Raw genomic sequence first — 12,063 nt, 5'->3', positions numbered from 1 at the left:
ATCTTTATGTTTATACTATTATAAATTAATGTCAATTTGCAGCTGGGCATGGTGGCTCATTGCCTATAATCCCAACACTTTGGGAGATCAAGGGAGGGGGATCACTTGAGCCCAGGAATTTGAGACGAGCCTAAGCAACATAGTGAGATCCTGTGTCTATTTTTTTAAATATATAAAATTAAAAAAATTGTCAATTTACAATAAAAAATCTATATGCTGACAATTATAAAACACTAATGAAAGAAATCAAAAAAGACATCAGTGGCGAGGTGCAGTGGCTCAAGTCTATAATCCCAGCATTTTGGGAGGCCGGGGCAGGCAGATCACCTGAGGTCAGGAATTTGAGACCAGCCTGGCCAACATGAGGAAACCCTGTCTCTACTAAAAATATAAAAATTAGCCCGGTATGGTGGCACATGCCTGTAATCCCAGCTACTCAGGAGGCTGAGGCAGGAGAATGGCTTGAACCTAGGAGGTGGAGGTTGCAGTGAGATCATGCCACTGCACTCCAGCCTGAGCAACAGAGGGAGACTCTATCTCAAAAAACAAACAAGCAAACAAAAAACCTAAGTAAATGGAGAGATATACAGTGTTCATGGATTTGAAAACTCCACATTGTTAAGATTTCTATTCTTCCCAAATTGTTCAACAGATTCAATGCAATTAGTATCAAAATCCCAGCAAGATCTTTTGTAGAAATCAGTAAGCTGATTCCAAAATTTATATGGAAATGCTGCCTCAGTCTTAGGCCATTCTTCTCATTTCACACTAAATTCTATATACAAATCTCATCCATAGTCATGGCTTCAATCACCACCTGTACCAAATATATATTTTGAGCACAGACCTCACTTCTTCCACAGAGGAACTTGCCTCATCTAAGCAAGTTTTACAAAAGGAAAACTAAGTAAAAAAATATTTTGACAAAAAGGCTAATTATAAGGACATCCAGGAAGAAGTGGCGAAGGTTAGCTTTAAAAAAGAAAAAAAAGAAGTAAGAGTAGTTAGTCTAAAAATAAAAAGGGGGTTTCAGAGAACACACTAGATGACAGAATTTAGTAAGGAGACCAGGGGAAAGACTGCCTTTGTTTCAGTGACAGCCATGGTTACAAGTGATAATGTAAAATGCTCTAAATATGAACAGCCATACTGGGGAAAGATCTGGCTAAGTAACCCAGATACCACCAGCCTATTCCCCAAAGGCTGTCTCTAAGCTTGTTGAGGGCCCTGTACAGACACAGCCTATCTTGTGTTCAGAGTAACATAAAGGCTCCGAATGACTCATAAAAAATTAGTACAACAGCTGAGAAGGTGTTTATTCTCATGGGAACAGTAGAGTGTAATGCGGGAGTGAGGGTACTGATTAGGTAGTAGTTTTGTGGTTCACATGTATCTCATTTCGAAATAATAAAATGGCAATAAAGAATATGGACAGCCGGGCACAGTGGCTCAAGCCTGTAATCCCAGCACTTTGGGAGGCCGAGACGGGCAGATCACGAGGTCAGGAGATCGAGACCATCCTGGCTAACACGGTGAAACCCCGTCTCTACTAAAAATATACAAAAAAACTAGCCGGGCGAGGTGGTGGGCGCCTGTAGTCCCAGCTACTCGGCAGGCTGAGGCAGGAGAATGGCGTGAACCCGGGAGGCGGAGCTTGCAGTGAGCCAAGATCCGGCCACTGCACTCCAGCCTGGGCAACAGAGTGAGACTACATCTCAAAAAAAAAAAAAAGAAGAAGAATATGGACAAATGTCTTTTAGTTAGCAAAATTTAGCTTAAATGCTTTTCCATGAAAAAAAAAAGCTTCTAAACTTTTAGAGTCCGTGTATTAGAAGACTTTGACATCTGACTTAAAATCATCTTGCTAATGTCAAATCCTACTTTCACTTATTCTCAAACCCAGAAATGCTCCATCTTTGAAATCAACAAACTGAAATATTTCAATTTCTGACCATAATTTCCTTCCTTTGTGGTCTCTTAGTACCTCCCAACTATAAACAGGTAACACCACAGATTCCTCCCTAGCACACACTCTACACATCTAGTGAGTCACTGGGTCCCGTACATTGTCTTACTAATGCATTCTATTCTAATATATTTGATTTCCATTACCTTAGAAGTAGCGTGCTAATTGCCTAATCCAATAGATAATTCTGTGTTTTATCCTTTCTACAACAACTTAAAATGTTGGCCACACCCCTTTGAACTTTAAACTTTCTTGCTTTCACTTTTTTTTTTTTTAATGGAAACAGGGTCTCACTCTATCACCCAGGCCAGAGTGCAGTGTGATCACAGCTCACTGCAGCCTCAACCTCCAGGGCTCAAGTGATCCTCCTGCCTCAGCCTCCGGAGTAGCTGGGACTACAAGCATGAGCCATTACCCCCGCTATTTTTTGTAAAGACAGTTTCACCATGTTGCCCAGACTGGTCTTGAACTCCTGAGCTCAAGCAAACCACCTGCCTTGGCCTCCCAACTTACTAGGATTACAGGCGTGAGCCACCGCACTCTGCCCGCTTTCACTTTTATGGTACTTCTCTTAGTTTTCTCCCTTTCTACTTAAATCTTGGTTGAGTTTAGGTGTCATTGTTTTGTATACCTACTGAAACCAAGTATATCTGTATCACAGCACATTATGATCTCTGGTTTATTTGGGTTTTATTCTGCCACTGTCAACTCCTTGACGATAGAGATGGTATCTTTCAACTGTAATTCCAGCTCTGATATCAGGCACCTGATATATTATTCATGACTTTATTCAGAAGCTACATAATAAATAAAAATTAAGGGTCAGGTTCGATAACCACACAATTTTACTAAAGTACCGTTAAACTGTCAGGTCACTTGGAGGATACAGACAGATATAGATGAAGTGCTTTCTTTGGTGAGGTTTCATTTCATGAGGAAAAATTCACAAATAACAACCTTCAAAACATACCTAACCACTGTTGCTGAGATATTTCACACCAGTATTTTCTCACAGAAAGAATGTCTTTGAGTAGTATGTTGCTATAATCAGCTCCGTAAACAGCACCACTAGATGAATCTTTCACTGTATCCATGATATAATTCAAGAGTTCTTGACATTTTAGCCTAGGTGCTCCTATTTAAAAATAAACAAATAAAGAAAAACATAAATTTAAACAAAAATAAAAGACACTTGGAATGGCAACTATTTAAATAATTCCATTTGGGAAATTACTATTAACTAACCTTCTTCTGTAGAGAAGAAATTGGCAAATTATGGCCCCAAGCAAAATTTGCAAATAACATTTCATTGGAACATAGTCACATCCATTCATTTACTTATCGTCTATGGCTCCTTTTGTAATTAAGACAGAGATGACTACTACATGGCCTATAAAGTCAAGAACATTTACTATCTGGCCTCTTTACACAGTAAGTTTGCCAATGCCTCTTTTATAGGAATATATAGCAAAAACAATCTTTTTTTTTTTGAGATGAAATCTTGGTCTGTCGCAATGGCACAATCTCAGCGCACTGCAGCCTCCACCTCCCGGGTTCAAGTGATTCTCCCACCCCAGCCTCCCAAGTAGCTGAGACTACAGGCGTGCACCACCACGCTCAGCTAATTTTTGTATTTTTAGTAGAGACGGGGTTTCACCATGTTGGCCAGGCTGGTCTTCAACTACTGACCTCAAGTGATCTGCCCACCTTGAAAAGCAATCATTCTTAAACAACTAAAACCTTAATAATTCACAATTTCTGGTGTTAGACCAAAAATGATCCCAAGGTTTTTGGCACTCTTTATGAAGAATGAATTTATTAGAATAACATAAGATTACAAGGAGAATATTTACTTTGGAAAGCAAAATTAGTTCTAAGTCCTATAATAGCATTTATGGCATACAAATACCTCAGGTTGTAATTTTTTTTTTTTAAAGACAGGGTCTCGCTCTATCACCCAGGCTGGTGTGCAGTGGCATGGTCACACCCAACAGCAGCCTCAACCTCTCAGGCTCAAGGGATCCTCCCACCTCAGCCTCCTGAGTACCTGGGACTATCGATGTTGTGCCACCATGCCCAGGTAATTTCACAAATTTTTCATAGAGACAGAATCTCTCACAATGTTCCCCAGGCTGGTCTTGAACTCCTGAGCTCAAGGGATTCTCCTGTCTTGGCCTCCCAAAGTGCTGAGACTATATGTATGAGCCACTGTGCCTGACCCCCCGTTGTCATTTTTAACAGCATATTATTTACTTATTAGAGATTCTGAAAACTCAGCGTTACTAGACACATATTCTTGAAGGTAACAAAATTACATTTAAAAATAATTCTCATTTTCAGTAAATTATATTTATGTCACAGCAGAAATGCCATTTTTCAATACTGACAATCTTAAAATTGAATATATTTATTGCTATAACTATGAGCAGAACACAACTCATGTAAATATGAATATATTCTGGATTAGGGTTTTCGTATGATGAAACTAGTTATATTCACAAGTATCAGACTATGGTAAATAAATATACAGTGATATAACTGCAAAACCATCTTCACTTATGGCTCATTTCATAATTTTAGGCACTGTCCAGTTATGAAATGTACAACCATGTGATCCTTCTTTCTAGTACCCTGTGCATCTCTCTTACAGTCCTTGTAACATTTTTCTACTCTAAAACATCCATTGCATTATTAGATCCTTAAGGAAAGGAATTAATCTCTATATTCTGACATAAAAGCCCAGTGACTGCTCTAATAGCAAATGCTCAATAAAAATTAATTTGTGTTGAATAACTACAGAAATATTATAATAAAATCTTATTTTTCTATGTCCTTTATCCCAATATGTCTCCCTCCCCTACCAAATATGAGAAGTATTTCAAGTAATGTATTGACATTTTTTCATTGTTTTGCTTGTTTTTGAGACAGAGTCTTGCTCTGGCACCCATGCTGGAATGCAGTGGCCCCATCACGACTCACTGCAGCCTTGACCTCCTGGACTTAAGGGATCCACCCACTACAGGCAAGCATCACTGCACCCAGCTAATTTTTTAAGTTTTTGTAGAGATGGGGTCTCCCTATGTTGCCCAGGTTGGTCTCAAACTTCGGGGATCAAATCTTTCTTAAGCGTACAACTAAGTTGCCTGCAGACTTTTTTTCTTTTTTTTGGGCACAGGATCTCACTCTGTCACCCAGGTTGGAGTGTGGTAGCATGATCTTGGCTCACTGCAACCACTGCCTCCTGGGCTCAAGCGATCTTCTTCCGTAAGCCTCCTAAGGAGCTGGGACTATAAGTAGTCACCACCACACCTGGCTAATTTTTGTGTTTTTGTAGAGACGAGGTCTCACCATGTTACCCAGATTGGTCTCAAAATCCTGTGCTCAAGAATCTGCTTGCCTCGGCCTCACAAAGTACTAGGAGTAGAGGCATGAGCCACTGTGCCCAGCCTACCTGCAGAGACTTTCAGGAATCTTAGGGAACTTAACATTTTTCACAGCTGAGTTTTACATTATCTAGACTCTATTTAAGCTTTGTACAAAAGCAGACAAATGCTAACATAAAGAAATGAACAGGCTGGGCACAGTGGCTCACGCCGATAATCCCAGCATCCCCCTGGGACAACAAGGTAGGTGGATCACTTGAGGTCAGGAGTTCGAGACAAGCCTGACCAACATGGTGAAACCCCATCTCTACTAAAAATAATTAGCTGGGCATGGTGGGGCATGCCTGTAATCCCAGCTACTTGGGAGGCTGAGGCGGGAAAATCGCTTGAGCCCAGGACGTGGAGGTTGCAGTGATCCGAGATGGTGCCCTTGCACTCTAGCCTGAGCAACAAGAGCAAAACTCTGTCTCAAAAAAAAGATAAGAAAAGAAATGAACAGGCCGGGCGCGGTGGCTCAAGCCTGTAATCCCAGCACTTTGGGAGGCCGAGACGGGCGGATCACGAGGTCAGGAGATCGAGACCATCCTGGCTAACACGGTGAAACCCCGTCTCTACTAAAAAATACAAAAAACTAGCCGGGCGAAGTGGCGGGCGCCTGTAGTCCCAGCTACTTGGGAGGCTGAGGCAGGAGAATGGCGTGAACCCGGGAGGCGGAGCTTGCAGTGAGCTGAGATCCGGCCACTGCACTCCAGCCTGGGCGACAGAGCATGACTCCGTCTCAAAAAAAAAAAAAAAAAAAAAGAAATGAACAACAGGCTGGGTGTGGTGGCTCACACCTATAATCCCAGCATTTTGGGAGGCAGAGGCAGGCAGATCACTTGAGGCCAGGAGTTTGAGACCACCTTGGCCAACATGGCAAAACCCTCACCTCTACTAAAAATACAAAAATTACCCGGGCCTGGCAGCGTGTGCCTATAGTCCCAGCTACTCTAGAGGCTGACGCAGGAGAATCGCTTGCGCCCAGGAGGAAGAAGCTGCAGAGAGCCAAGATTGTACCACTGCACTCCAGCCTGGGCAACAAAGCAAGACTCTGTCTCAAAAAAAAAAAAAAAAAAAAAAAGGAGAGAAATCATATTTGCTTACTTGTTTCTTCTCAGCTGCCTTTTACTTCTTTTTTTCTAATCTCTATTTCTTTCATCATACCTTGGATACCAATACTAAGCAAGAGTGCCAAAGTCTAGACATATGTTAAATTTCCATCAACCCTCCATCTTTTGGGAAAAAAAAAAACAAAAACTGAGGTGGGGTGAGGGAATAGTAACTCCCTGGTTTTGCCCCAAGATTAAAAAGGTTTAAGTTACAAAGTCAAATTTGAAAGAAAAGGAAGCTGTAAATAAAAACACATTTTCAACTACTTAAATGACCTGCATTGATAATTTCACCATCTCTTTCTTATAAACAACATGCTGATGCATTTTCAAATGTAATCTCCTTTGTTAATTTTGCAATTAAAAGGTTTGTTCACTGCAAGGCAAAACTACTGTACACGCTGCAAACTTTTCTGGTGGGTTACAAAATTGACGTGTTATCTTTCTCTCACATTCACTCTTTCAGTAAGTACCTACTACATCCCAGCGTTACTAGCAAATACAATATTTTACTGGATACAAAGTTACCACACAGAGCAAAGTGGGTGCAGAATATTTCGGTGCAGTTTTCCTTTGTCTCTGCTGGAGTCTCTGACAAGGGGTTGAAGTTATCCACACAAGCTGGCATCTCAGAGGAGGTGGAAAATTGACTAAACAATTATACTTTGGACTCAAGTCTCATACCACTATTCTGAAATATCATTCACTAATAATCTGCATACTTGTACTAAATATTTACCAATTTGGACGCTCTCCTGATTTTTTTTTTTTTGAGACAGAGTTTTGCTCTTGTTGCCCAGGCTGGAGTGCAATGGCACGATCTCAGCTCACTGCAACCTCCACCTCCCGGGTTCAAGCAATTCTCCTGCCTCAGCCTCCAGAGTAGCTGGGATTACAGGCACCCGCCACCACACCCAGCTATTTTTTGTATTTTCAGTAGACATGGGGTTTCGCTATATTGGCCAGGCTGGTCTCGAACTCCTGACCTCAGGTAATCTGCCTGCCTCAGCTTTCCAAAGTGCAGGGATTATAGGTATGAGCAACCGTGCCCCACCCTCCTGATTCCTAAGAGTTGGTATCACAAAACAACATCCTTATCTATGAAGAGCCCAGGAGTCCCTGAACACACATTTCTGCCTCTAGCTTTTCAGTATGTATAAAGCCCATTTCCTTACAAAAGCTTACCAGGATCCTGCATTTTGGTTCCAAAAAATCAACTCTTCACAATATTAATTGTACAAGTTAAAGATGGGAACTATCTGGCTCATCAGGAGAAAAAAAATCTTTTTTGTGGTTGTTTTTTTCCTCAAATCATAGTAAGTACAATGTCAATTAAGTGTTGGTTCTGACAGCCAAGGAAGCTCACATGATCTTAGAATGAATCAGTAAAAGTACAGAATGAAAGATAAACAAGACTTGCTTCTCTCTGTACTAATCAGAATATACCTAAAAGATTGAGTCCTGGGCCAGGTGCAATGGCTCACGCCTATAATCCCAGCATTTCAGGAGGCCAAGGTGGGAAAATTACTTGAGGTCAGGAGTTTGAGACCAGCCTGGCCAACACAGTGATACCCTGTCTCTACTAAAAATACAAAAATTAGCCAGACATGGTGGCCCATGCCTATAGTCCCAGCTACTTGGGAGGCTGAGGCAGGAGGATCACCTGAGCCTGGGAGACGGGGATTGCAGTGAGCCAAGATCACACCACGGCACTCCAGCCTGGGCTACAGAGCAAGATCTTGTATTTAAAACAATGAGTCCCACACTTTCTGTTTGTTTTTCTGGCCTCTTCCCTGTACGTAGAGGCCCACACTTCAAGACAGATAATTAAACTGAAGAATATTCAGAGGAGAGTGGCATAAAACCTAGGTCACATGAGCTAAAGAGAGTGAGTTTATGAACTTTAGAGATGAGGACTCAGGAAATATTGTGGCTACCTTCAAACATCTCTAAGGATGTCACACGAAAAAAATAAACAGGAGTTTTTGATATACTCTCAGAAGGGAGAAGCAGTAACAAAAGACAGGTTTTTAATACTTTTTTTTTTGAGAGTCTCGCTCTGTCGCCCAGGATGGAGTATAGTGGCGTAATCTCAGCTCACTGCAACCTCTGCCTCCTGGGTTCAAGCAATTCTAGTGCCTCAGCCTCCCAAGTAGCTGGAATTACAGGCATGCGCCACCATGCCCAGTTAATTTTTGTAATTTTAGTAGAGACGGGGTTTCGCCATGTTGGTCAGGCTGGTCTCGATCTCCTGACCTCAGGTGATCTGCCTGCCTTGGCCTCCCAAAGTGCTGGGATTACAGGAGTGAGCCACTGCATCCGGCCAGTTTTTAATACTCTTAATACTATTTAAAGATGGAAAAGAAAGCCTTGAAAGTATATTCAATCATTAAGACTGCACTTCTACCTAAAGGCTAGGGACGTATAGAGGGCATCCAAGACTGGGTAGTTAAAACAGTAATTTTTAATTCCTTCACTGGGCATGGCAGCTCACATCTGCAATACCAATAACTAGGGAGGCTGAGCAGGGGGAAGACTGCTTGAGGTCAGGAGTTCAAGATCAGCCTGGGCAAAACAGTGAAATAACATCAACTAAAAAAAAAAAAAATTAGCCTGGCATGGTGATGCACATCTGTAGTCCTAGCTACAAGGAGGCCAAGACAGGAGGATCACTTAGGAACTGAGAAGCTTGAGCCTGCAGTGAGCTATCATCACACCACTGCACTCTAGCCTGGGTAACAGAGCAACGCCCTATCTCTTAAATAAATAAATCCCTTCAATCCTCAGATTTCTGTCATTCTTTGCTTGAATAAATTTCCCCAAATATTTGAACCAGTAATATTAAAAATCAGGCTGGCCTAAGTGCAGTGGTCTTTACAACTAATTGATCACAACCAGTTACAGATTGCTTTGTTACTTCTCCACTCCCACTGCTTCACTTGACTAACCTTAAAAAAAAAAAAAAAAAACAACCTTTTTTTTTTTTTTTTTTTGAGACGGAGTCTTGCTCTGCCGCCCAGGCTGGAGTGCAATGGCCGGATCTCAGCTCACTGCAAGCTCCACCTCCCGGGTTCACGCCATTCTCCTGCCTCAGCCTCCCGAGTAGTTGGGACTACAGGCGCCCGCCACCGCACCCGGCTAGGTTTTTGTATTTTTTAGTAGAGACGGGGTTTCACCGTGTTAGCCAGGATGGTCTCGATCTCCTGACCTCGTGATCCGCCCGTCTCGGCCTCCCAAAGTGCTGGGATTACAGGCTTGAGCCAACGTGCCCGGCCAAAAAAACCTTTTAATAAAAATAAAAATCATTATATGTATTTGCACTCAATTTTTAATCTTATTATATTTAGAACAAACTTATGCAACAGTTAAGTCCTTAAAATGATCTGAAAAAAAAAAAAAACTCATGCAAGAGTAATCTGTTAAGCCATTTATTTATAATTTATAACATCACTTACTTCTGTTTGCACATTTGATGAAGTATTTGACCAAACTACTGATTTCCTGCATCTTTTTCTGCCTGGAAGCTTGTGTTGAGGCTGATACATTTGGTTTTGCTATTCTCAGACATTCTGTTTCTTTCTGAATATATTTCTGTAAAAATCTTCAAGAAAACAAAATACAATTTCAGAAACTCGTTGAATCCTTAAATTATAATAATTTCGAAAGCTGTTCATGCCATCAAAAAGAGCAACTTTTAAACTACCTTGCTTAGATTACTATACCAGCTGAATAAAACAAATAAAACAATTAAATCTCTCTTTCAAGGCCTAACGCCTATAAGACCAATTTAATGTCTGGTTTGCAAAGCCCTTAATCTTCTATGACTTACTACTGCTTTACTGCCTGCTTTCTAAATTTATCATTAAAAGCTCACAGTGCTAGTAAGGACCCTCTCAATCCTCTCTCAACTCCTTCTGTTATTCTGTACTGGATCTACTTCTTTCTTAGGCAGTTGGTAATGTTGCTAGCCATTAAATGATGCCTGCCTAGAAGATATTCATAACTAGCCAGGAGTGCCAGGTACATATTTGACCTACCAGATCAGCTTATACAAAATAGTATTCATCTTCAGGTTATATTTGTTGTATTTAAAATAAACTAGAAAGCCAGAGGAAAAAGGGCATGTATGTTTCATTTTATATGCATTCAAATCTGCAACAATCTAATACCAAATAGGAGCTAAAAATAAAACAGAATCTGTTGTAAACACTGAAGGACAACTAAATACATACTCCCTCGTGACAACAAATGTTATTTCTAGTTTATTTAATACTCTCAGTATTTAAAATACTTTATTCATCTTTCCTAATTCTTACAATCTGTTTCTAGTTATAAATGGATTTCATGGTTGAAAATGATGTCTCAATGTAAAAATGCATCAACCCTGTTGGTTTAACTGATTGTTGTGTTTTTTCATTGTTTGAGGTTTTCTTTGTTTTTAACCAAATTCATATACAAGTATTCCAATCTTCCTTTTACTTGTTTTATTATAATTTAACACGTGGCATTTACTTATAATCAGAGCAATATTTAAAGGTGTGAAAGTAATATCCAAACATTTATTATAATTTTTTTCTCTAATCTGAAGTCTTGTGAACTAATTAAAATGAGAGAAATTCTCTCTCAATTTTGAGTGAGATATGTCTAAAACATTTTATTTAATAAATAATTTATAATTTTTAAGTTTCTATATGAACAAGCTTTAAAAATTATGTTTTGGATAAATATTAAATGCCAAATTCATATGCAAGGCATAATAATATATAGGAAACAAAGACAAATGTTAAGACACACAAAAATAATATCACAACAGAAATAAATATGAAAGAGAAAAATGAAGACAGTAAAATAAATTTGAATAGAATACCTAAAAACAGCATCCCAATTCAAATATTTTCCTTGTTTGGAATCTGAATGCCGATCTAGATGTATAATTGTTTCAGGATCTCGAATCAGGCGCTTAAATTTCTCAACTTCTTTCTGAAAATAAAAAGGAAATAATAATGGGTTACTAATCACACTTATTTCAAGGAAAAATTGAATTTAAGTAATTTACTACCTTTCGTTCTGTAGCTCTCTCATGTTCTAGTTGACGGCAGCAAATAAGCAGATCATTAAGTGCTAGACTCATGGTTCACAATTTCAGAATACACATCACTGCAAAAAAAAATATAGGTATATATATGTATATGTATATATATGCGTATATACAGAGAGAGGTGTGAAAAAATGTGTATATATAATTATTTTATACTGCAATATTTATAGATTTAACCATACAATTAGAAGCATATTCTCATCAAAGACACAATAATTTTTCTTAACATTTCCATATTTAAAATGAGATTTTCTTAAAATCTATACAAGCAATGCTATAACACAAAAATGTTTGCCTTGCTTGCAGTGGTAGCAGGATTGAAATAAAAGTATAATTTACACTGGGTGCGGTGGCTCACGCCTGTAATCTCAGCACTTTGGAAGGCCAAGGTGGGAGGATCACAAGGTCAGGAGTTCAACCAGCCTGGCCAACATGTTGAAACCCTGTCTCTACTAAAAATACAAAAAT

At 39.7% G+C, this 12,063-nt stretch overlaps 2 protein-coding genes across 9 annotated transcripts in view; one reads left to right on the top strand and one right to left on the bottom strand.

Annotated features, from left to right (window-relative positions):
* The window catches only part of POGLUT3 (protein O-glucosyltransferase 3), a 603,612-nt gene that overhangs the window by 240,458 nt on the left and 351,091 nt on the right, over nt 1-12,063 (top strand). The gene's annotated exons all lie outside the window — the stretch shown is intronic.
* Nucleotides 1-12,063, bottom strand: part of ATM (ATM serine/threonine kinase) — a 134,418-nt gene that overhangs the window by 118,147 nt on the left and 4,208 nt on the right. For all 8 annotated transcript variants that reach the window (XM_050758671.1, XM_050758672.1, XM_050758670.1 and 5 more), the window contains 4 exons: nt 11,557-11,654; nt 11,365-11,477; nt 9,953-10,098; nt 2,937-3,101 (listed from right to left, as the gene is read on the bottom strand). In XM_050758671.1, the coding sequence (XP_050614628.1) occupies nt 2,937-3,101; nt 9,953-10,098; nt 11,365-11,477; nt 11,557-11,628 (496 nt within the window). In that variant the 5' untranslated portion in view covers nt 11,629-11,654. The remainder of the gene's footprint in view (nt 1-2,936; nt 3,102-9,952; nt 10,099-11,364; nt 11,478-11,556; nt 11,655-12,063) is intronic.

The sequence above is a fragment of the Macaca thibetana genome, chromosome 14, assembly GCF_024542745.1.
Source record: "Macaca thibetana thibetana isolate TM-01 chromosome 14, ASM2454274v1, whole genome shotgun sequence".
NCBI classification, from domain to species: Eukaryota; Metazoa; Chordata; class Mammalia; order Primates; family Cercopithecidae; genus Macaca; species Macaca thibetana.
This window is presented reverse-complemented; position numbering and strand designations above follow the sequence as displayed.